This window comes from Podarcis bocagei (assembly GCF_964188305.1).
Source record: "Podarcis bocagei genome assembly, chromosome: 15".
NCBI classification, from domain to species: Eukaryota; Metazoa; Chordata; class Lepidosauria; order Squamata; family Lacertidae; genus Podarcis; species Podarcis bocagei.
Genome location: NC_138141.1, coordinates 40,863,511 through 40,889,580, shown reverse-complemented (window position 1 = coordinate 40,889,580; position 26,070 = coordinate 40,863,511). Strand labels below are relative to the sequence as shown.

The window sequence follows — 26,070 nt, the reverse complement described above, 5'->3', positions numbered from 1 at the left end:
TAATACTATCCAATTTATCCCGAGTCAGATTTAATCAGGATCTGTCTTCCCTTATGTGAACGCTACAGAAAGGAAGTAAAAACCTGGAGCTACTTTAATTCCAGGAAAGGAGGTGTCATGGAAGATGCTCCCCAAAACACACACACACACACACACACACAATGGAGGGAGCCCCTCTGCCATTGTAAATCCATTTCAAGGGAGTAAGCTTCATTGAAAGCAAAACAAATAACAGAATGAGTAACTCAGTGAGAGCTACCTCTGAAGTAGGCGTGAACAGGGGAGGACTTTGAAGCTGGCACTATAACACTGTATGGCACAACATCCAGGATCTTCCTGAATCTTGTAGGACTTACTTACAAGGAGACCTGCACAGGCTTGCAAGAAAAAGTGCTGCCATTCTGGAAATCCCACTGGATTCCACCAGGAAGATGACAGCTGGTTGCATCTAGTGTTCTACTTGGAGCCTAGCCACTGAAATCAAAGGGGCACGACTAAATCAGGTCTATGTCTTTCAGTGGGGAAAAGAATTTAGTTGGATACATCCTTAGACAACTCCATAGGAGTTAAGTCTGAGACGCTGCCCATAGGGGTGCGAGGCTTTTGCTCATTTACCTGGGAGCAAGCCCAACTCATTGGAGACAAACGCCTTCCTCCTGAGTAAACCTGCATATATCCGGAGCAGCAGTTGCAATCCGAACCCTACTTACCCGGGAGTAAGCCCCACTGAACTGACGCATGGCAGGGTTAGGACTGCGTTGTATAGTAGGCAATCCGAACCTCACTTACGGGAGGAGAGGGGGCAAGCCCCACTGAATTCAGTAGGCCTTACTTCTGAACAAGTATCGTTAGGATTGCGCCGTTACTCCCGAGTAAACTCCGGCGCACAGTCCTGCTGTCATCGTGCACCCATTTACTTGGCTGCAAAGCAAGCCCCGCTGACTATATAGGGGGAAGTTGCGATGGGGGGGGAGGTAAACAAACAAACAAACGTGGGGAAGGGGGAGGTAAACAAACAAACAAACAAACAAACAAGGCGATGTGGGGTTTACAAGCAGCGAAGGGCAGCAGTAACTCACGCAGCTTCTTCCACATGGCCCGGTGGCAGGCGAGGAAGCCCTTGCGGAGGGCGGCGCAGACGGCGGCCGGCTTGTGGGATCTGAAGCCCTTCTGCTTCTTGATGAAAGGCCAGAGGTTCTCCCGGGCGAAATGGGCCGCCTCGCGCCCGCCGTGCCCATCGCAGACGGCGAAGAAGGCCACCGAGCGGTCGCAGCCGCCGCCATCATCCCCGCCTAATGCTCTGCCGCCGCCGCCGCCGCTCGCTGCGCCCATCCCCGACGCCGCCTCTGGCTCCGGCTCGACCAAGATGCGGGTGACGTCCTCCATGTATTTCCTGCCGCCTTGGTCCGAGAAGAGGCTCACCCCCAGAGAGCAGGGACCCTCCATGCGGGGAGATCGGGCCGCCCCCTCTGCCTCCTCCCGACGGGAACCAGGCTGCGGCCGCCGCGGCCGCCCCCCCACCTCCTTCCTCCGCTTTATCCCTTCTCCTTCTCCTTCTCCTTCCCTGCTCCCCTGAAAAGCCTAGAGGTGATCCGCGCTCGGCTTCTTTTTTTTGATGTCCCCTCCTCCCCCCCCCCCAATCAATCAATCTCTCTCTTTCTCTCTCTCTCTCTCCCGGCCGGCGGTGACTTTATTGTTTATGACCGTCGGAGGAAGAGGAGGAGCCGCGGCGGCGGCGCTGGCAGGCGCTGTCCAGGCATGCCCTGTTCTGGTTCTCCCTCTCCCCGTCTCTAACCCTCCGCGCGGGCGGCTCGGAGCGCGATGTAGCAAAAGGCGGAACAATCGCCGCTTCCGATAGAACGCCGGGGAGGTTCGACGTTCCAAGGGAGGAGCGGGGGGCGCGCCTCGCGTGCACGAGCCTCCGCCTCCCCCGCCGAAAAGGGAAAACGAGGGAGGCGCGCGCAAAGGACAGATTTGCCAGTTCTCCCTGTTGCTCCTTCCTCCCACTCGCTCACAAACTCAAATCTATTCATGCGTGTTTTAAGGATCTCCTTGTAATCTAGGCAGAAGATGGAATAGGTTGGCGGTTACAGTGTTGTTAGTATTTTTAAATTAATATTTATTTGATCGTTGGATTTGTTAGTCGCTTTACCTTACCCCCAAGGCAGCGCAAAGCGAAACAAAAATAACCCCATATTAAAACCTAGGGGAGGAAGAAATGCGTTCAAAACACCCCGCACACTTCTTAAAAGCTCTACAGATAAAAAAGGACAACCGAGGTCCCCGGTTACAGAGGAAAGGTTATCTCTGGCGTTGATTTTTATTTTATTTTATCGTTCGTTTTATGTACTCTGCCTTGATCTGTTTTTACAGGACTCAGGAGTGCAAGTTATTGAATTCATAAACAAAACATTAACATTCCATTGTTAAAGAGTATCTTTTAATTCATATTATTATTTTTCTGTAATTAATATTTGTTATGATGGATTGAGGTATCATTATTAAAGCATGCTTTAATTCGTGTTATTATTTTTCTTCTTTAGCAATATTTGTTGTTATAATTCATGCATGCATTGTGCAAGAAGTGGCCTTTTTGGAAAACGTTATCCCAAGTTGTTCGAAACCATGTATATATTGTTTTATTCAATAAAGTTTTCTTTGACTTTTTTTTTAACAAAAAAATGGTTTGATTCAGGTTAAAAGTTATTTGTCTTTGATTTTTAAAAATTATTTTAATGGCATAATGAATTCATATTCATGAAGTTTTTAACCTCTTACTTGTGCTATGGTAACAACATATAACAGAAATATTTAGAAATTAGACTACAACAGGCTCCAGAAATTGTTAGTCTTATGACTGTCTTGGCCTTGTTACATACACAGTGGTTAGAATGATGGATGGTGAGGAGCTGCAATATGTTTTATGTGCCTGTGACACAGGGCCCTACCTTCCAGTTAAAATTATGGTAATTAAGCTTTGATATAGTTGACAACAGTCTGCCCTGCTTGCGTTTAATTTCCCTCTGACCAGACTGCTTGCATTTTTTACTACTTTGTGTGTGTGTTTATATACCGGCTAATTAGGCATGGATAACACACTCCATGCAGCTGATGATGTGGACACTATTTCACGAAAGCCTATTATGCCATAATAATATGTCATTCCCATTGAGCTCAGTGGGACTCCCTTCCCAGGGTCATTAGGTATATGACTTCAGCCTCAGTCCTTAAGGTGTTACAAAACACTATGTTTCTTTATCTTTTTACCTGAGGCTCTGCAAATAACAGGTTTGACAGGTCTCTCTGTCCAACAGGGCTTGCAATCAAAAACTAGACAAAACACAGGAAGGTTTGTAACTTGGCATCTTACCTGGCTTTGTCACAACCAGAAACTTGCAACAAGGTGTGTTGAAAAGCGACCTGAATATCTCAAAAGTGCTAGATACCCTTTTAATTTACTTATTAAAATGTATATGCCGCTTAAAAAAATATATATATATCCTAAGTGGTTTAACATTAAATGATTCAGATTGTTTATTAAAAAATAGCAATAAAAACAGACTTAAAAACTGGTGACATAATACAGTTAACAAAATATAGATAAAATCAATGATTTTTAAAAACAATTGAACATAACTAAGAAAAAAAGGTGCCTGCCTGGTAATAACTGGGCTGTAATGTTTAATCAGTTAGGTTGGTGATTTTTGCGACGGAGCAATGAGGAGGAAAAAAGCTTAACTGACTCAGAAGGTGCCCTTAATTAATCGGACAGCAGATTGTTGTTTAAATAAGTTAGTCTTAATAAACGCAATCCTAAAAACTAAATAACAAACATTATTTTATGAGAAGTATTCACTAATTTTTTTAAAAAAAGTTTATAGTCTCTAGGTTTTGTACATCCTGAGATATGATGCAAAATGTACCAGCACTCTTCTTAGTCAGTTCTGTGAGAAACTAGCTGTTGGTATATGCATTACAATTGTGCATTTTACAAAGAATGAATTAAAAAGGGGCGAGACAAATTCATGGAGAATGTGGCTGACCACAATGGCTATGTTCTCCCTGTGATAACAGGATACTGCACTCAACAGATCCTGATCCAGCAGGGATTTTCTTATCTTGCAGACATTTTTCTAGGACTTCTGTTCAGCCAATGAGGGGAATCAGATGCTGGACTGAATGGTCCTTCGCAATTATGTTTTTATTAGTTATAATATTTTGAGATGGACCCTACACCTTCAGAGGCAGTCTACCTCTGAATAGCAGCTGCTAGGGACCGACAACAGGGGCGGGCTACTGCCCTCAACTCCTGCTTATAACAAACATAAGGCTGGCGCTTCTTGGAAATCTATCCGCCAGACAAAATGGATCGTTCTCTGAGCCTAGGAGGGCTAAGCAGGAAGGTCCATTGCTTGCAAGGTAGCAAACCTTTCAACCTCTTTTCCGCCACTCTTCCCAGCATTCCGCGAGAGCCCCGGCGGAGAAGACTAAAACGTACAAAATACGCCGACCAATCAGAAGTGAGGGAAGGCGGGCGAGGTGAAAGAATAGTTCCGTGCGCGCCTGCGTGAGACGGATGAGGACTTGAGCGCGCCCCGATACGTTAAAGAATGTTTGGGCGGCCAGTTTGTGCGGGAGCCGGCTAAGCTGTTCCTAAGGCAACGAGGCGCAAGCAATCGAACTGAGATGTCTAGAACAGGAAATGAGAGAGGAAAAAGGAATAATATAGAACTAAAGCGAGATGAGCACCGCAACTCCAGAGTCGTTCGCGACTGGACTTAACTGTCAGGGGTCCTTTACCTTTTTATAGATATTTAAGTGGTGATCGTTTGCCATAGGTATAAGTAGCGAGTGATAAATACGATATCGAGAAATACCTAAAACTATAGCTATATATCAGGATGTAATCATCATCATCATCAATTACTTATACCCCAGCCACTCTGGGCGGCTTCCAACAAGAGATTAAAAATACATTAAAACACCAGTCATTAAAAACTTCCCTAAACAGGTCTGCCTTCAGATGTCTTCAGAATATGCTTCCTTCTGCCTACATATATGATAGATAAGGCTACTGTCTGTTGCCGAAGGACTTTTTGAAATTCAGTATACAGTATTTATATCCTGTTTTTCCTCCAAGGAGCACAAGATGGCTACCCAATTCCTCCCTCTCCTTGATTTGTTTTTTTTCTTCTTCACAACAACCCTGTGAGGTAAAATAGGGTGAGAGGTATAATGACTGGCCCAGGGTGAGCTTCAGGATTAAACTAGGCTTTGAGTCTTGGACTCTGAAATCCTAGTTTGACATCCGTTGCGGAGAGTTACAGCGCCTGCTGTACAGGTTACAGCAACATTTTCTGTGCTCTTTCAATAAAGATTGTAAAGTATCCAAGTGCTTGAAACCACACATGACAACCAACACCTGTATACGCACAGTTGACAGGATGGAGAAAAGCAACCTTTTGGCTGCCTTAATTTTGGGCACAGTAGGATGGTAAAGTGCTAAGCATAAAGGGTTACTAGTGAGTATGCATCACCAGCAAGTCATTGTGTTTCACTGGCAAAATACGTGGGCCGTGGCAATCAGGCCTCTGTTAAAGACCCACTCTGTAGTCTTGGGCATGTGGCAATAATGCAGTCTCAGTTCTCCAGACTAAAATTGGAGCAAAGGTCACCACAATGTTGCAAAAATTGCAAGATTTAAAACATGCAGTAAGGAGTTTTTTTTAATAAATGGTAAGTAATCACATATATTGACTTGTTGTATACCTTCGATGCCAAAGCACTAGCTCTCAAGTATGTGATTCTCTTTATGTCATGATCATAATTCTTGGATTTGCCAGATGGGAAACAAATAGGGCAGGCATGTGTAGCAGGGAAGGGGGGGCATCTGGGTACACTTGCCCCAGGCCTCAGAGGGCTAAGCTGGCAGAGGAGCTCCACAAGGGGCCTGCCATACTTATGCTGTCATGCCAAGAATGCCCCATTTCTCTCAGCTGACCAGAGAGTTAATGGGCGAAACAGCCAGTGGTGAAATGCCCATGCCTGTCTGTATGCACTGCAAGTCTTCAATAGTAACATCTGGACCTGTGTTACCATGTTCTAACATGCAGCATCAGATCAACTTAGATGGCAGTGTCGTGCTGGCACATCCCATGGATAAGACTCCCGCCTCATGCCTCAGACAAGCTCTGCAGGGGCCTGAAACAAGGTATTATTTGCCTAACAGCACATACCTTTGCTCTAACTTGGGGATAGGCAGGACATTTTTTTAAATTGAAGCAGGGAGCATGGCTGCTCAGAATGCAATAAAGCAGTGGCCTGATTCTGGAAGAAAACCAAAGGCTAGAGGTTGGCTGAGACAACTCGGCCCCTTGCTCAGAGGCTCTGATTTCCATATACTGTATTTAATGCTTGTAGTTCAGTGGTAGAGCATCTGTTTTTCATGCAAAAGGTCCAGGTTCAATCCTTGGCATCCCCAGCTGGGCTGAGAGTGCCCTCTACCCGAAACCCTCTGTTCACTGAATCACAGAATTATAGACTTTGAAGGGACCACAAGGATCATCTAGTCCAACCCCCACGTAAAGCAGGAATCTTTTTGCCCAACATGGGGCTCAAACCCACAACCCTGAGACTGAGAGTTATCATGCTCTACTGACTGAGCTATCCAGGTGTTGATTATCTTCCACGGTCAATAATTGTTATATTGAAGGAACAGCAGCTGAAAAAGACCCAAAATTAACTTTGTACATGTTCAGAAACCAAAGGCTGAATCCAATGTTAGTCCTGCTCAGAGTAGGCCATGCCTTAGGCCTTTTAATTTAAATGGGGCTACTCTGAGTAGAGCTTAGTTGAATACCCCACCAGATAGATAGATCTATCTCCAGGGCTAAGCAATATTTTTGCAAACAGTGGGAGACAAGTCATGCCTCAAATCAAGCCCAGGACAGCTTGTCACTTTGGCTGCTTAGCTTAGTTCTACCTCTGCTTTCCAAGAAGCTTCCCAATCCTACAACCTAAACTAGTTCAATGCACATGTCATGTGTGACTACCAGTACACTAACTAAAATGTTGCACTGTGGTACAGTCAGCAACTTTTGCAGCACAGTTCATGTACATTTCCATGAACTGTGTGCACACCATACATTTAAATAACAAGTTCCCCAAAGAATCCTTAGAACAGCAGTTTACCTCCTCAGAGAACTAGAATCTCCAGCACCCTTAACAAACTACAATTCCCAGGATACTTTGAGGGAAGTTTTAAACATGCTTTAAATGTTCACACTGTGTCACCATACTCAGCTCCATCTCTGAATATAAAGATTGTGGTCTTGTTGTTGTGAATGTTATTAATATATTACAGGTTATTGATGTGCCTGACACTCTTCTGACGCAAGACTGTCTCTGCCCCAAGAGCTTGCAAGCATGGGAAATAAGAGGCAGTGAAAGATAAAAGGAATAATCTGTGACACTTAAGATTTTCTTACAGGCTTAATTCAAATACAGCAAGGAAGGGGAGCCTGTGGTTCTCCAGATGTTGGACTACAAGTCCCTTCAACCTGGACCACTGGCTGTTGCTGGTTGGGGATGATGGATGTTGTAGTCCAATAACATCTGAAGGCTCACAGGTTGCCTCACCTTGAAGTACAGCATTGTAACCAGCAGGTTGAGCCAAAGGCTTTTCTGAAAAGTAAGCTTTGGTAGTAGTAAGAAGGTAAAGGTAAAGGGACCCCTGACCATTAGGCCCAGTCGTGACCGACTCTGGGCTTGCGGTGCTCATCTCGCTTTCTTGGCCAAGGGAGCCAGCGTATAGCTTCCGGGTCATGTGGCCAGCATAGGCGCCGACTCCATGGGGCCTGAGGGGGCCCGAGCCCCCTCAAAAATTCGTTTGGGGGGCTCCGCCCCCCAATAATCTCGGGCGCCCCTCCAGCAGAGCGCCACCGCCGCCCCTCCCCAGCCCAAAATGCACAGGGTCGGGCTGCATGCCTCCTGCCCTGCCTCCCAAGCAAAAGCTCCACCCAATTTCCTTCGGAGCTGATTAATAGGCGCAGCACGCTCTCCCCTATTCGCTCACGAGGAGGCGGCGCCACTTTATCTGCATATTCATGAGCTTATTTATTATTCATGAGCTTCCGCGGGCTCCCCCAATGTTTTTTATAAGTCGGCGCCCCTGGTGGTCAGCATGACTAAGCCGCTTCTGCTTTTGAACTGCTAGGTTGGTAGGAGCAGGGACCGAGCAACAGGAGCTCACCCCGTCACGGAGATTTGAACCGCTGACCTTCTGATCGACAAGTCCTAGGCTCTGTGGTTTAACCCATAGCGCCACCCGCGTCCCTTCCGTAGTAAGAAAGATGGTGACAAAAAGGGGTTTGGGGAGATACTCCCAAGCATCAAAGTCATCTTAGGAATAAGGTGGCTGGCATCATGTACAAAGGGTGCGTTTAAATACACGTTGACGTTCCCAGATGTTGTCACACCACTACAAAGGAACATGAGAAGCTGCCTTCTACTGAGCCAAACCACTGGTCTATCTAGCTCAGGGGTCAGCAACCTTTTTCAGCTGTGGGCCAGTCCACTGTCCCTCAGACCATGTGGTGGGCCGGACTATATTTTGAAAAAAATATGAACGAATTTGCCCCACAAATAACCTAGAGATGCATTTTAAATAAAAGGACACATTCTACTCGTGTAAAAACAAGCTGATTCCCAGGCCATCCGCGGGCCGGATTGAGAAGGCGATTGGGCCGCATTCGGCCCAATCGCCTTAGGTTGCCTACCCCTGATCTAGCTGAATGATGTCTGCACTGGCTAGCAGCAGCTCGCCACATTCCAGTCCCAACCTATTGAAGATGCCAGGGATTGAACCCAAGACTTTCTGCAAGCAAAGAATATATCTGCCACAAAGCTACAGCTCTCCCCTGTAAATTAAGTTTCCAGTCCACATGGTTCTGAATAAAGGACTGACTGAAAGCTGAGACAGACCATTGGTCCATCCAGCTCAGTAATGTTTATGCTGACAGACAGTAGCTCTCCAAGATTTCAGACAGGGTTCTGTCGCAGTCTTATCTAGGAATGCTGGGGATTGAACTGTCTGTATGCAAAGCAGTCCATCTATCACTGAGCTATGGCCCTTCTCCTAATAGGACATCAGATCTACCACACACCTGGACAGCTCTTCAGAAAGGTGAGGAAAAATTCCATTTGTAGTTTGTAATGAGAAGGCACAGCACATATTTGAGGATCTTGGAGAAGTTTTTCTTAAGGGTGCACTCTACACATGCCTGGGGGAACTATGTACAGAGGTCCTTTTTGAAAAAGATTTGTTTTCGCTTTGAGGAAAGGCACAAGTTTAGGAACAGTTTTTCCTCTGTACCCTTAAGAAAGGAATGTGTATTAGGAATTTATTAGTAATAATAGTAACAAATAATAGCTTAGCAGTACATATCGTTACTAATATTAAAGTTGACAACCTTTAAACTGACAACCCTGTGGACCGTCTTATTTTCTCCCCCCCCCCTTGATTTTAAAATCTGGACTAAAAGGGATGAGGATAACTCCTTTTTTTGTTCCAATGTGCTTCCAAACTATACAGAAGAATTTCGTTTTCATTTTTTTAAGAGTTAACATTGCTGTTTTGTTTCTATTAAGAAAAACAGAACAATTCTGTTCTTTCATTTCTATTGTGAAAAATAAAACAATTGCCATTTTACTTTATTAAGAAAAAAAAACCAGGGTTTGTTTCGTTTTCAAAAGTTAAAGATGCATTATTATTTTTAATGTTATGGGCGGGGGAGGAATAAAAGAAGTCACTTTGCTATTTTATTTTACTAAAATAATTGAAAAAAGTCTCATTAAGTACAGTATTTTTATTCTCGTTGTTCTTCTTGTTGTTGTTGTTCCTGCAGGCGCACTCTTCCACTAACTCCCGAGACAGACGGATACCAACCATATATTATTATTATTATTATTATTATTATTATTATTATTATTATTATTATTATTATTATTATTATTATTATTATTATTATTATTTCATTAGAAGCAGCAGCAGTGAAAAGACCGCAGCCACCGGGTCACACGCCAGAGGAGAGAGAAGCAGCGCGAGACCCGCGGCCTCGGCCTTTCCCCTCAGACCTCCTTCTCCCCTTCCTCGCGCTCCCTTCCTCCTTTTCCCTCCCTCCTTCCTTCCTTCCTTCGTTCCTTCCTTCCTTCCCTCCCTCCAAAGCGGCAGTAGCAGCAGCGGCGACGGCGCCCCCAGCGGCTCCCTCCCGAGCAGGCCTCGCCCCGCCGCCGCGGCCTGAGGCGAAGCAGCCGCCGCCGCCTCATCAGCAGAGAAGGCGCTGAACCCCCGTCGCCTCGCCTGCCTGGGAGGCGGAGCGAGCAGGAGGCCCCGAGCGAAGCAGCAGGCCGGCCCGAGCCCGGGAGCAGCGCCGGCGGGAGGCGGGCGAAGAGGCAGGCGTCGCCGCCGCCGCCGGCCTCCCTCTCTCTCTCCCTCCATCCACCCCTCTTCCGCCCGCCCGTCCCTCGCTCGGCACAGGCAAGATGGCGGCCGTGGAGCTGGAGTGGGTGCCCGAGACGCTCTACAACACCGCCATCTCGGCCGTGGTCGACAGCTACGGCCGGGCGCGCCGCAGGGACATTCGCTCCTTGCCCGAGAACATCCAGTTCGACGTCTATTACAAGGTGGGCAAGGCCGGCGCCGGGCCGGGGGGGACGGACCCCGCCATAGGGCTGAGGGGAGGAAGGGAAGGGGGCACCCCCTTGATTGTATTTGGGGGGGGGGGTCCGCGCAAGGGCGGCACTGAGGAGCGCCTCTCTTTCCCCCACCCCCGCCCTGTACCGCTTTCCCAATTTGGGGGGGAAGGAAGATGGCTGCAGCCCAGCCCATTTTCGCCTCGGCCTTCCTTCTGCATCCAGCCACCCATTTCCCCAAACGGGAGCTTTTCCTTCTGCCGTCCGAGTGGACTCCCCCCCCCCCCGAAAGCCATGCCTCCCCCCTTGCTCCTAAAGCTATTACTTGCGCCCCCTCCCGCTGTCAGATTTGGAACCCCCATCCTTATTTGTTTTGCTCAGGAAGCGTCCCAACAGTTTCTTTGCCCCCCTCTGTACATTTCAGAAGGGGGCTCTGTTTGCTACTCGCATTTTATTTGCAACCCACGCCCCAGGAATCTTGTTTTTACCCATCGCCTCCTCCTGCTCCTTCAAATGGGGTTTGCACCCCCTTCTGAATGACCAGTATTTCAGAATTGGATTTCCTCATGTAAAAAACAACAGCCACCATCCTCTTTGCTTGCGCTCCCTCACTGTAGAATGTGGACCCTCAGAGAATGTATGTTGCTTATTTACCCCACTCCCCGTTATTTGGCTTTTTCTCCCCTTCACTGCAGAGCTTGCCCCATGTAGAATCGCTTTTTAGACCCTACCCGGAGTATTTTCACCATTTCTTGGGACAATACTCACCATCATTATAGTACCTCTCCCTGTGATCTCTTTTTTATTTTGCCCCTTGCAACCCCCCCCCCAAAAAAAACAACCCCCTTCTTTGCTGCCTTTTCCAGAATTTTCCTTCTCAAAAACTGACTGCCTCCCATTCCAGTTTTGCACACCCATCCTAGGCAAGTGCCCTGACACCCCCCCAAAAAAATTCCTTGATCCTTTCTTTTATTTGCTCTTCTTACCCTGTATGTAAGCACCCATTCTAGAATTTGTCCCCTAGAAAAAACTAGTATCACTTTTTGCCCCACACCCCTTTCCTCCAGAACTTGGAACAGATTTATGTCTCAGATTTGGGGGGCACTTTCCAACCAGGCCTGTTGGGGCAGGGTGATGGTAGCAGTTAAGTCTGCATAGGAGCCTAAGCTTGCAATCCTGACTCCACTTATCTGGGGGCAAATCCTGTTTAATTCAGCAGGACTTGCTTCTGAGTAGATATGGTTAGGAGGATTGCACCATAAATGTGTAATTGATATCTCTCTTTCTAACCCTCGACTGCAGAGGATTAACTAGAGTACTGTTTTGTTTTAGTGGGGTGTCATAATCAGCACTGCTGTGGCTGTGTGTTTCCAGCGTTGGTGTTTTTCTTGAGAGTGTAGAATGCTTTGTAATACTGTGATGTTGGATTACGCTGTCTTGCCTAGACTATTGGGAGCAATAGAGAGAGATTTGTGTCCCTCACCTCACTTCGGTTTGTAGAACTGGGGTGCTGAAGAAAATAAGGATTTATTCTCTCTCAAGGTTCTCATGACAGCTGGAGTTCTTAATCAGAAGTACCCTTTTAACATAAAGACTGCATGCTTTTCATTTTTCCTAAAATTGCCATCTCAGGTTAGTTTTATTGCTATTTGTTTTGCCACCCAGTTAAATATTCAAAGTGGTCCTTTGAAAATGTCAACTTTATAGATCAAGGGCAAGTCGAAGGATGCCTGGTATTTTCCTAGAGTTTGTATTCTATAAGCTGCTCTGGGTTGCGTGTAGAGTCTCCGCTTCCATCATTCTTCGATGTTAATCTTATTGTTTGTTATAGAGCAAATTGCTCTGTGGTGTTTATCCAGTGTTCTTTAAAAGACAAAGAAAAGTAATACTCATTATGGGTCTATTCTTGATAGTGGAAAAATAGGTTCAACTTCTACCTACACGTTTTGGGGTGGTGGGTATACTAGTGTGTGCCCCTGCTTCTTAAGAAGGCAGAAAGAATAATAATTGATTTCATCCCCACCTTCCCAAGCCTTAGCATATGAGAATTGTTTTCCAGTCCTTCTGTATGTGAGCTTTTAAAAAGGTGTCTCGATAAAAGGCACCCCCCACTTTCATCATTGACCTAGTCTAGAAGGACAATCAAACAGGAACAGCACTGTAATGGGATCCATTAAAGTCACTTCCAGATACCCTCTACCTTAGATATTTGGGGGGGGGGGGAGCCATTTAAATATTCACATTTTAGCCACTGAATGGACAGAGCTTTTGGTTCAAGGGAGGCTTTTCACTCAGCATTTCCAACACAAGAGAATCTTAGTTTCTGCAAAAGGCACCCCTTTGAAAGAAAGTAGTATATATTTATTTGTACGCTGCCTTTTTCCTTGACGAGACTCAAGGCATCTTATAGATAAAAATAAGAACTGCTAAAACATAGAAAAATCAATCAAACATAGAATGAAATGGAGATTAAAGCTGTCCCTTGATAGGATAGAGCTGCTGCATTTGGAAATGCAAGGATGAGCCTTGTCAAAGGCAGGGAAATCTGCAAACGTATATGTTGGCTGGAGTTCATATATCATATCCCCATTTATGTCATAGAATCATTGAACTGTAGACTTGGAAGGGACCATAAGGATCATTTTGTTCAACTCCCTGCAATGCAGGAATCTTTTGCCCAACACAGGGCACAAACTCATGGCCCTAAGATTAAGATTTTTATTCTGTACTGACTGAGGTATCCCAGATGAGGAAAGCTGTGAATGCTAAGTGGGCATTTCAGCAGGTTTCATTGCTTTCATGTACACCAGGAATGGGAAACCTTTGGTTCTCCAGGTGTTGCTGAACTGCAACTCCCATCAGTCCCAGCAAGTGTGGCCAGCAGCCTAGGGTGATGGGAGTTGCAGTTTAGCAACATCTGGAGGGCCAAAGATTCCCAACCCTAGTTTTAGATTAATTTATAATCATACAGCTGGGATAGCCAAGTAATTCATTTGCTATTCTCTTGTGGCAGGCAGTGGTCCAGTTTCTAAGCCATGAATTGGGGTGGGACAGTGGATAGAGGAACTTGTCACTGAGCAAGGGAAGTCAGACCAGATGCCCTTCCAGCCCCATTCCATTTGATCTGTATCTCCTGATAGTTACTCATGGGTGATGTACATTTTTAACTGTATTTGTGAATGACGCTGTCACCTAGCAGAAAGTATGCCACAGTTCAGATTCCTAGTTCTTCTCATAATGATGGCCTTGAGCAAGGTGTTTTGTCACATCTCTGCTTGTGATCTGAAGGACATTTCAGAGGAACTTTCCAAACCATATTACAGAAGTTACTGGCCCACAAAATAATGTTAATAGAACTCACAGCTCTGGAAGGGGGGTGGGGGAGAAAAACCATCTTCCTTCTCACTTACAAAAGTTTGTTTGCTTTAATCCCTGGTGATTATTCTGACTCACCAAATGGCTATTTATAGGCCTGATTTTAAAAATGTGTATTTTCTACCACTCTTATTATTTCCATATTAGTGTCCGGATTGTTTTTCCATGGATAATTCTTTTTCTGCACTTTAAAAGTAAGAATTTCAGAATACATGCATTGCTTCCACAGTCTTCTGGCTGCATATATTCATAAAATGACAAATGCAGATTCCAAGATGTCTGCAAGACTCACTGTTGTTACCCAGCCTGTGCTGTAGTTCACATAAATCCAGCATTTTAGGGCACTGACTATTCTTTACATGTCTACTCAGAAATAAGCCCCAGTGAGTTCATTGGATTTTTTTCTTCCAGGTTACGAATGTATAGAATTGCAGCCTGAGGCGCAAGCGCTTTTTTCAGCCATAAGCCCAAATCCTTGAGCCTGATTTGAAAATGAAGCTGGTTCACAATGTCACATCTAGGGTGCTGTGCAGAATACATACCTAACGCATGTGTTTACAAGAACATCACAGGCTGCTCATTAGCTACTGAGCCATGTACAGGATTCTGTTATTAACATCCAAAATCATGAAGAACTTCAGACCAAAACACCTAGGACACCATATTCCCCTGAACGTACCCAGTTGATCATTACGGTCATTGGAAGAGGTCCTATTGGCCATGTCATGGCTAGCAGATCAAGTGACAGCGTGGAAAGCAAACTTCTTGAAGTGGCACCAACCCCCACCATACAATTTGAAAGGCATTGACATTGATGTGTTTTGGGCACCTACTGAAAAAGTACTTGAGCATTTCCTGACCATTTTTAGATGGCACACCTCAGTATTTGTTTTACCCTTTAGCATTTTGCTTTAATGTCTTGATCCCTTCCCAACATAACTCTGCTGAAGAGCATCTGGTTTGCATGCAAAAGGTTCCAGCCCGGCATCTCCAGGTAGTCCTGAGAATGTCCCCAGTTTGAAACCCTGCAGAGCTGCTGCCAGTCAGTGTAGACAGTACTGGACTAGATATACCAAGGGTCTGACTCCTTATAAAGAAGCTGTCTATTCTCCTATGAGTCATGGATAGTACATATTTGCATTTTGTTTATATTCTAGCCAATTGTTTTCATGGTTTTTACTTTATAACCCATTTAAGAGATTGCCTCCACCCAGGGAATATTTTGAGGAATAGCAGTCTACTGTAAAGCTGTCATACTCATCTCTCCATTAGGCATTTAGACATCCCTTCCCATACTTCTAGTCTGATATATGTAATGTTTGTGCATTAACTTAGGTCATCTGGGATACAGCAAGTGGTATGGATTCTGAATCCTTGTTTAATCAAATTTATGTACAAGTTTCCCCAAATCACTGGTGGTTTCTCTTGTGTCCCAAAAGTTTCATAATAATCTTAATAGGTACTAAAAGCTATTTCATTTTTTTAAAAAAGAAAGTTTTATATATTAAACACTCCTTAAATTTATTAAACAAATGCCTCTTTGTTTAATAGCCTTAATAGCCTATATTCCCCTGTAATGTTTATATTTTAAGGAAACAAATGAAGGAACTGAAAACTCTTAACATACTAATTTAACCGCAGTGAGTAGTCACTGGGGATAAGTCATCTGGGAGCAATGTTAATATGCAACTTTGCAATTGTCCAGTGCAACTAGTATTGCATTTATCCCTTTATGTAACAATTTGGTGTTTTTGAAACAGAGGCAAGGTGGTGGTTAGGGCTGGGTGACAACTGGTTTTCAGTATTGTGATATATCACCAGCTAAACATCACAATATATCAGTATACTGTATCACGATAACTGAAATAAGGAAGGAACTATACATAGGTGAACAGGACAATGTCCTGGCAACTGCTACTACTTAAGGGTCTAACTACTTAAGGGTCTAAAACTGATAAATGCTGATATTATCAATCACCTCATGGTCACTTTCAGCAGCAGGCAAGCCAAAATGCATCCAAATGAGACTTTTGGTTTTGGGCTTGGCTACCAAATGGTGGCATTCAGGACACCCCAGAGTACAGTGATGAGTCATAGAGAATACAATCTGAGACTGCCAGCAGGCCTACTAGGCAGCAGAAGCCTCACCATGGCACAGCCTGTGAGGCCTTGTTGTGGTGGCGGCAGCAGTGGTGGCCTGCAAGGCTTTGTAGCAGTTGCAAAAGTGTTGGCAGCCTGCAAGGCCTTGTCGTGGCAGTAGTGGCAGCCTGTAAGGCCGTGGCAGTAGCAGTAGTGGCAGCCTGTGAGGCCTTGCGGTGGCGGCAGACTCTGAAAAAACATAATAGTATAACTTGCCCTCTAAGATCACTGTGTTTGATTCCACTTCTTACTGAGCTAAGGCTGTGTACATACCATACATTTAAAGCACATTACCACTCCCAAATAATCCTGAGAACTGCAGTTTGTGAAGGGTTTTGTAGCGTGCGGCTGGCGCTGTGGTTTAAACCACTGAGCCTAGGGCTTGCCGGTCGGAAGGTCGGTGGTTTGAATCCCCGCGACGGGGTGAGCTCCCCTTGCTCGGTCCCAGCTTCTGCCAACCTAGCAGTTCAAAAGCACGTTGAAGTGCAAGTAGATAAATAGGTACTGCTCTGGTGGGAAGGTAAACGCCATTTCCGTGCGCTGCTCTGGTTCGCCAGAAGCGGCTGTCTGTGGACAAACGCCGGCTCCCTCGGCCTATAGAGCGAGATGAGTGCCGCAACCCCAGAGTCGTCTGCGACTGGACCTAACACTCAGGGGTCCCTTTACCTTTAAGGGGTAAACCACATTTCCCAGTATTCTTATTTGTGGGGAGTCATGTGCTCTACATGCATGGTGTATTTGCAGTCTGCATCGTCAGTTCAAACACACTTATTTTCTATTGTATTTACAGATGAGGAGGCTGCCTCCAAATTGAGTCCCTACAGGAGCTTTTTCTTCAAAATTTAAAGTGGCTAGTCTAAGGACTTTTTTATTTTTATTTTTAAAAAGTGAACAGTCTTACGTGTTACTTGGCCCATAGCATAGGTTGTAGTTCCCCATGTGTTGTTGGCCTTTCTGAGCTTTGCTGAAACTTACTGAGTAAGCTCTCTTGGTGTGCAGGCTGGATTGCATCTTTAATGTGCTGCAGTGCAAACTATTTACAAGGCCTTGTATTTCTTTCCATAGTACAAACAGCATCAGGTAGGAGAGCAGGGGTAATAATGCAGAGCCCTCCTGATGGTTTGAGCTCCAACTCCCATTATCCCTGACCAAAGCCACACTGGCTGGAGCTGATGAAAGCTGTAGTTCGGAAGATCTGGAAGGCAGCAGGTTGGGGAAAATGATTTAGAAAATCATACCACAAGATGTGGTTTGGTGCAGGATCAATTAGATTTATATCAAATTGGTTTAAACTACGGTTTAAATCACAGTTTAAATCACTAGTCAGTAAGACTTGATTTAAATCCATTTTTTTACAGAAAGACTCATTCTTGCTGGTAGAATCTTAATATTTACAACCAGATGAAGGTTTCATTTTTGGAATAATAATTTTTCAGAGTAGTTTTTACAGTTATTTCCTCCAAAAGCATTTTATTTTAAAAATCTGATTTAAATCAAAAAAAATCTGATTAAAATTTAAAAAAAACCATTGATTTTTATCCACCCTGGTTTGGTGGAATGTCTCATTTGAGCCACTGGGTGCGTTCATAAGACCTTCAGAATCTAAAGTTTGGAGGTTCAGGAAGGAGCAATGGTTTCCAGTGCTATCCAGTTGCAAAACATACAGTGGTGCCTCGCAAGACAAAAAGAATCCGTTCTGTGATTCTCTTCGTCTAGCGGTTTTTTCGTCTTGCGAAGCAAGCCCATTGACGGATTAGCGCTATTAGCGGCTATTAGCGGCTTATCTGCTGATCGGATCAGCTGATAAGCGGCTTAGCGGCTTAGAAAAGGGGGGGAAGGAAAAAAACCAACAGGAACTCGCAAGACATTGTCGTCTTGCGAAGCAAGCCCATAGGAAATTCGTTTTGCGAAGCACCTCCAAAACGGAAAACTCTTTCGTCTAGCGAGTTTTCCGTCCTGCGAGGCATTCGTCTTGCGGGGCACCACTGTAGTTTGCTACTGCATGCAAATGCATCATATGGATGCAGACAAGAATGCCAAACTGTGGCTTGGTCCTGGTTTGGGGCCAGACTGCAATTTGCGCAAACCCTAGTTTGCTGCATCTGAAGCAGCAGCAACTAGAAGTGGGAGCTTTGAAACTCTCACATTCAGGGAGTAGGGAGGGAGCAAGGATCCTGATCACAGTTTGAAGGATAATCTGAATGCGGCCACTGTGGCTAGACATCTGAACAGAGCCGTGTGGGGCTCTCCGTGTCTGTTGCCCTCTATTTGTGGGTGCAGTTAAAAGATTCCATTCACTGGTTTATACAAATATGGAACTTCTTACCAATCTGGATATCAAGCTGTAATGAGCCCTGAGGAAGTGACTTGGTGGGACTGGCTGCATGAGGAATGGGAGGTGCTCAAGGAGCTGAGGGGCTCTGATCCTGGGAAAGGGGCTCAGCGCGTTCAGAGTCAGAGGTCAGGAACTGGGGGAAGGGCTGTGTCTCTGTTCCCATCAGATATGCTGAATGTTGCCTTGATACTGAATGATGAGGCATTATAATTTTGTATATGTGTAGAACCTTGACATACTTTATGAAAGTGTGGATTAAAAATACTACAGTTAACAAACACGCACACCACAGAGTTTGTTCTCGTCCAAATGCCTTATCTGTTCTCAGCCTTATCTATGCCATGCAGGTAGGTTTGAATGAGAGGAACTGTACTGTACACCTCCTTATTCTTCTGAAAGGAAGGATGGGATTCAAAGTTGAATTACAAATGAATAAATAAGTGAATTTTTGGTATCTTCAAAAATGGAACACTCACTATTCAGTTTGCTGGCTAGCTTTTCTGTCTACAGAATCTTGATCTTTCATGAGCACTCCATGTTACAAAGTGTGTGTAAAAGTTAAATGAGCAGACCCAGCAAAGAATTACTAAAGTGTATGCTTCTGTAGTCCTCACATGAGACTAGGTGCTTCTCAAGATAACATGTGAGCATATGCTCTTCATAACACACTGTTCCTTAATCCAACTCCCGCATTGATTCCCCCCCCCCGTGTAATTATTCTAGGCAAAGATGCCGCATCTCAAATTGTGAAAACACACAGTCTTAGCTTGTGGCACCTTTCCTTAAATTATTGTTTGGTATATTTTTCCAGATCAAGTGCTGTATACAATAAAGTTTTACTCAGGCCAGATCGATTGAAATTAATGACCCTAAATTAGTCATCCCCACCAGTGTTCAAAATTAGCCAGGTGCATTTTGCACCCGAGTATTGGCCACTTGCGACCAAGTGAAGATGCCTGGGTGCCAGGATGGCACCTGACATTTCCATCTTCTGGAGGTGCGTGCCTAGGCATCATTGGATCTTGACTTTTTTCACACACTAATACAACATCCTGAAGAATTGTATCAGTCACATTTTATCTGTGCAATTGGAATGAATTTCAGGAAGCAGAATGCTTTTTCTATGCAGCCTGAGCAGGAACAGGGAAGAATGTTATAGTTATTTGTAGCTTGTCTTCACTTACCCACCACCTTACTCACAATTGTGAAGAAAAAGAGGTAGGATAAAATATAAGGGACACTCCACATATTGGCCTGTTCCTATCCCTTTTCCTTAATGGTGACAGAGACCATTCATAACTTAAGAATTTTCTTCACAACTATGAGCAGGGTGGTGGGGTAAATGAAGACAAGCTACAACAATTAACTATAACATTGTTCACTGCTTCTGCTCAGGTTGCACAGAAAAAACATTTTGCTTCCTGAAGCCCGTTTCAGTTGCCCAAAAATGGCAACCAGACATTCTGTTTTGGTGACTGCAACCTTGGTTTAAGGAGCCATTTGGTGCCTACCTTATATATCTGAGTTTGTGACAATGCATGCCCCTTAATTTCAATGAGTTGGCGCTGATCAGGGCTAGCCTTGAATACATGTCCAAGCACAATTAGACTGCTTGAAAATAGTTTGTTGTTTTGGTTATGTTTCTTCCATGTTCTTCATATGTTTTGGATATGCCTGGTGCCCACATGAGGGAAGTATACAGTGGTGCCTCGCAAGACGAAATTAATTCGTTCCGCAAGTCTCTTCGTCTTGCGAGTTTTTCGTCTTGCGATGCACGGTTTCCCATAGGAATGCATTGAAAATCAATTAATGCGTTCCTAGGGAAACCGCCTTCAGACCAGGTCCGGGGACAGTCTGTCCCCGGACCTCTTCTGAAGGCTGGGGGGGGGACAAGGGCTTTTCTTCCCACCCCCAGCATTTTAAAAAACCCCGGGACAGCAGAGGACTTCTCCGCTGTCCGGGCGATCTTAAAATGCTGGCGGGCGGCATTTTAAAATCGCCCCGGGACAGCGGAGGACTTCTCCGCTGTCCGGGGTGATTTAAAAGCCCCTGGGAAGGCAGGCAGGGGGGACAAAGACTTTTGCCCCCCGCCAGCCTTCAGAAGAGGTCCTGGGCCTCTTCTGAAGGCGGGCGGGGGGCGAAAGTCTTTGCTCCCCCCCGCCTGCCTTCAAAAGCCCTCCGGGACAGCGGAGAAACGCGCTGTGTTTCTCCGCTCTCCCGGGAAGGCAGGCAGGGGGGGACAAAGACTTTCGCCCCCCGCCCGCCTTCAGAAGGTGTTCCCTCCCCGCCGCCCGGCTTCGGAGCATTGTTCCGAAGCCCGGCGGCAGCGGGAGGAGGCGTTCCCGCCCCACCGCCCGGCTTCGGAGGAGGTCCGAGGACAGTGGGGAAGACGCGCTGCGCTTCCCCGCTGTCCCGGATATTTCCCTATGGGCTGTCGTCTTGCGAAGCAAGCCCATAGGGAAATTCGTCTTGCGAAGCGCCTCCAAAACGGAAAACCCTTTCGTCTAGCGGGTTTTCCGTCTTGCAAGGCGTTCGTCTTGCGAGGTACCACTGTATAGCTATGTATCTTATTGTCATGTGAAAATTAGTGGAATTACCTGTTTTGCCAAAATTGCAGCAGGTAGTTTAAATTTCTGGGAACCAATACTATGTGATAGCTAAGAGTTCTGCAGCGCTATAAACATTTTATTTTGGCATATCTTTTAGTCGACTGTTTAGCAGATGCATAGATTGTTACCTGCATTCGGCATGTACACGGGTGTCAAGGGGAAATTTGGAAAACAGTGGCATCAAGAGGCCATAGAATGTGGGGGCATGATTTACCGAAAGTACGCAAAATAAAGGGCATCACTTCAGCCTACACCCCCCCCAACAGCATTTATTTTCCCCTGCAACCATTTCTTTCATAGACACCAGTCCCAATTCTTCAGATTCATGACCAGTTTTTGTAGCTGTAGAGAAGGGATGTGGAAGCTGGGGCCCTCGAGATGTTCTTGGGATTATGTCTGCGATCATCCTTCACTATTGGCCGTGTTGGCTGAGGCTGTTGGGACTCTGACAACATCTGGAGGGCCACATATATGCCTCTAGGGCAGCCTTTCTCAACCTGTGGGTCCCCAGATGTTGTTGAACTACAACTCCCATCACCCCTAGCTAGCAAGGCCAGAGCTCAGGGATGATGGGAGTTGTAGTTCAACAACATCTGGGGACCCACAGGTTGAGAACCACTGCTCTAGGGGAAGCCCACAAGCAGACCCTGAGTGTAACAGCCCCTTCTCCCCTCCTGCGGTTTCCAGCAACTGGCATTCAGAAGCAGCCTTGCTTCCAACAGGAACATAGTCATGGGGGTTAGTAATCACAGATAGCTTTATTCTCCATGGTTGGCATCTGGGTAGCCACTGTGAGACCAGGATGCTGGACCAGATGGGCTACTGGCCTGATCCAGCAGGCTGTTCCTTATGTTCTTATCCACAAGCAGCTGCCTGTCCTTTCTTGGAAATGGGTTATTCAGTGAGGTGGACTTTCATTCTGACCCAGTTCTTAGCGATGCATATTTGGACCGGCCATTTCACTGAGCCTCTTCTGCAGGCAGCTAAATGGATTTCCTTTTCTACATGTTATCTTTGTTTCTCCAGCAAGAGACAGAGGGGAAAAAATATTTTCAAAATATGACTAGGACATCGCAAAGGAATTATATGGTAGTTTTTTTAAAAAAAAAATTCTGGCAGGATTACAGTGCTGCATACAAATTATCTGAAAAGGCAACACTATATTAGGGAAGGAGAAGCAAAAACAATCTGAGAGAGGATTTCATGTTGTTCTTTTTCTCTGGGATAACAAGATGGAGTTACAATTTAAGGTCTTTAATCCTGTAGTGAAGTCAGTAAGACCTTTTTTACTGAGAGTTTCATTTGGAACAAGGAGCTCCAGTGAAACACTAATATTGCACACTGAAGGAATTTTTCTTTAGTAGCTTTGTTTCTTCCTCTTTCTCCTAAGAGCATCCACTTTGTATGCATCTCATTCCAGTTTTGGGAGTGTGGGTGGGTGTCCAGGTGGTCTCCTGAATAGATGCTGGCCAGACTCCCTACATATTCATGTCCCACCTGCCTATTAGGCCTGGGCGATATATTGATATATCGCCCAGGACTGGTATGAGGAGCAGACCGCGATGTTTGCTTCAGTCAGCGGTACATTGCTGGTGAAACCGCCACTGCTCCTGAGTTCCTCTGCTAGCAGCATCTTCTGGAGGGAGACAATAGTCCCTTCCTCCAGTGGGCACTGCTAGCAGAGGAACTTGGGAGAGGTGGCGGTTTCAGCAGTGATATACCCCTGAGTGAAACCGCCATCCCACTCTGCCCTTGTTCCTCCTCTTTAATCTGCTCAACTGAGGAGTGTGCAGCTTCCCTTGCTTCAGCCAAGCAGTTAAAGGTGCCCCCAGCCCAGCACGGCTCCCCCCAACTGAGCTGAGCAAAGCAGCCCCAATGCTCCTGCTGCTTGCTTGCGGGGGGGGGGGGGCTGTCTTAGTGGGGGGGGGGGAACCTTCCCTATCCTCAGCTGAGCTGTTCAAACAAGCTGCATTGTCCCAGTCTCTGAGTACCTGGGTGAAACCACCTCAGCTCCTGCTGTGTGAGCTGGTGCAGTTTCACCCGGTGCCCAGCATGCAGAGGCCAGTGCAGTTTCTTTTTTCAGCATTGCTGTATATCACCAAACCGTGGTGGTACACCGCAATGTTGAAAAGCTAATATCGCCCAGCCCTGCTGCCAATAGCACGCCAACCATGTATTTCGCAGCTGAGTGTAAGTAAATAAATCATCCCATGTGCTCCTATGTATGCAAGGCTTCTGGGCTGGGTCACTGATCCAACATTGGCATTAGAAAAGGGAAATGAAGACCTTTGCATACCATTAGGAGGAGTCGCCAAAGACACACCATTAAAAAGCAGCAGCATTTCTTCCGAAAATAAGATTGGGGTAATGGGCTTAGGAGGGGACCTGTCACATCCCTACAAATCCATTGCGGATCCCTAAATCAGAACTGATTTTGTAAGCTGCTCTGAAAAGCCTTTTAGCTACTGGGCATGGTATAAATGCAGCTACATCATGACTCTTTAGTAGAGGATCATTAGTCCGTCCGTGTTTTGCTTGTCTGGTAAAGGGGCCATTCTCAGTCTCCTGGCCTACCCTCCCTCATGGGGTTGTTGTGATGATAGAGCAGGGAAAAGGGAAAACCATCAGTGTATGCCATCTCAAGCTCCTTGGAGGAGAGGTCGGATGTAAATGTAATAATAATAGAAAAATTTAAATAGCCTTCAATTTACTCATATGGTATGTGCTCCTTACTTCAAGTGGTGGGAAGTTCCAGGGGCTGCATGGCCTAGGTTTGGTTTCTTTTGGAGGTGAGGACAGGGCACCGAAGGCTTAATGGCATTGGGAGGGGGGAAATTATGTTTATTTACAAAAGGCAGATAGCATATGCTCTCCTCCTGGGCAGCAGATCCCATACCTCCCATCTGATATCCACCAAGGGACCCTTTGCACACCAAGCTGCTTCTCACTTTTAGCTCCTATCTGTTCCATTAACTGCCCTTTTTGTTCTCTGTGTGTGTGTGTGGCTTGTGTCCTTGTTCTCTACCTCACCCACACTAACTCACACCCTTCTCTTTAGCCAGGGGTGTCATCCTCTCCAAACACTTTCATCATAGATAAAGCTATTAATGACCACCAGCCTTGAAGACATAGAGGCAGCGTGGCTTTGAATGGCAGTTGCTGGGAACCACAGGTGGAGAGAGTTGCTGTTGGACTCAGGTCCTGCTTGTGGTCTTCCCTTGGGGGCACCAGGTTGGCCACTGTGAGGACAGAATGCTGGACTAGATGGGCCTTTGGTCTGATTCAGCTGGGCTCTTCTGATGTTCTTCTGATGGTGTTTTCATTCTGCACATTCCAGGGAAATCTCTTTTCTAAGGAACCATCTTCTAACAATTAGCTCCCAGTCAGATTAAAAAACACAGAAGTAGCCATGTTACGTCTGTTGCAGCAAAAACAGCAAAGAACCTTGTGGCACCTTAAAGATTTACCAGATTTTTGTATAATACTTTGTGGGTCAGAGTCCACCTCACAATATGCATGAAGAATAATCCCTAAGTACCGGTGTGGTGGAGGACTATAAAGTAGTGAGATCAGAGGGAAATGCAAAGCAAATTGTGCAGATAGTGACAACTCAGTTAGTGCCATTGCGCATGCAAGGTAAGCACAGTCACCCTATATTACCGCAGTGATAGGTGATAAAATTGTCAACTTGGCAGTGCTGAGTTGGTTAACACCTACAGAACCATAAAGAGACTATAAAGAACCATAAAGGCAGAAGGTTTCTAATTGTGGCCTGCAATCTCCATGCAGCTCTGCAGAACGATTGTGAGACATTCAAGAATATCTGGAACTGTATACTGAGTTATGGTTTTTTCCTGATGACTGAGATGGAGGCTGTTTTGAACAGGGCTGGAGTTACCAAACCAGCTAATAAGACTGATTAAGGGACCAGCCATATTTACTCAGAATAGACCCAATTAAATTAAATTAGTCATATTTAGTTGTGCCCTTTAGTGTCGCTAAGTCTACTCTGAATAGAACCCATTGATTTTCATGATATAGACCGATGCAGACTGCTAATCTGTCCCTTAAAAGCTACCAGTTAAAGGGACAGCAGTCTGGGCTAGTCCTGGGTCTGTGGTTTTCACAATATGGGGCTGCTTTTTGTGATAATCCTGGAATGGAAGATTAAAGTTCAATAAGTTGTTTACAAAACTGTGAAGTTTGAGAATAGCTGCTTAAAGGCAAGTCCATAGTGATATTCCAATACATAGTGATAATCTCACCCTGAATAATTGAGTAGAAATTTTGTGTTAAAGCAGAATGGGATGTGGAACAAGGGCATGGCTCCTTGAGAATAAGAAGCTATATTGGACTGCTTTAATGAAAACAGCAACTCAAGAGTTCTTCTGAACCTTTACCTTTAGATTCCATCCACATTGGCCAAAAATGGGGAAAGATTGATACCCACTTTTAGATTCCCCAATATAGTGAATGGGAGTTCACTAGGTTTTCTGTTTTACTCAGAGTTGCTTGGAACCCAAAGCGCAAAGATCAAAGTGGGTGGAGATCAAAGAATGGAGTTTTTAAAAACACGCACATAGAAGGTGAATCTTGTGTCCCCAAGCACACCCCCAAACATGTATACTGCCTGGAATTGGTACCGGAACCATCACAAAGTAGACTGTGAGCTGTGGGAATCCCCTGCTCAAATCTTGCCCACGCCACGAACAACTGGGCAGATTTTTGGCAAGGTGACATATCTTGACCTTGGCACCCATCTAATGGCACATGATAGGGCAGGTTTCTTCTTTCTGGGTACATTTACCCAGATGGGAAGAAGAGTTGTAATGTTAAGCTAGCATTGCTGTGCTGAATGCTAGAATCTCAAAATGAAATTGCAAACAAAAGCATAAAAAACCATGGAGCAAGAGCTGAAAC

At 45.4% G+C, this 26,070-nt stretch overlaps 2 protein-coding genes across 3 annotated transcripts in view; one reads left to right on the top strand and one right to left on the bottom strand.

The window, feature by feature from the left end:
• PPM1D (protein phosphatase, Mg2+/Mn2+ dependent 1D) overlaps positions 1-2,256 on the bottom strand; it is a 33,019-nt gene extending 30,763 nt beyond the window's left edge. The window contains exon 1 of one of the 2 annotated variants that reach the window (XM_081173039.1): positions 1,080-2,256. In XM_081173039.1, the coding sequence (XP_081029165.1) occupies positions 1,080-1,446 (367 nt within the window). In that variant the 5' untranslated portion in view covers positions 1,447-2,256. The remainder of the gene's footprint in view (positions 1-1,079) is intronic. The other variant, XM_081173038.1, reaches the window with a different exon arrangement.
• Positions 2,257-10,298: 8,042 nt separating this feature from the next.
• The window catches only part of APPBP2 (amyloid beta precursor protein binding protein 2), a 40,200-nt gene continuing 24,428 nt past the window's right edge, over positions 10,299-26,070 (top strand). Inside the window, exon 1 of the mRNA XM_081173017.1 lies at positions 10,299-10,683. Within this exon, the coding sequence (XP_081029143.1) occupies positions 10,543-10,683 (141 nt within the window). The 5' untranslated portion in view covers positions 10,299-10,542. The remainder of the gene's footprint in view (positions 10,684-26,070) is intronic.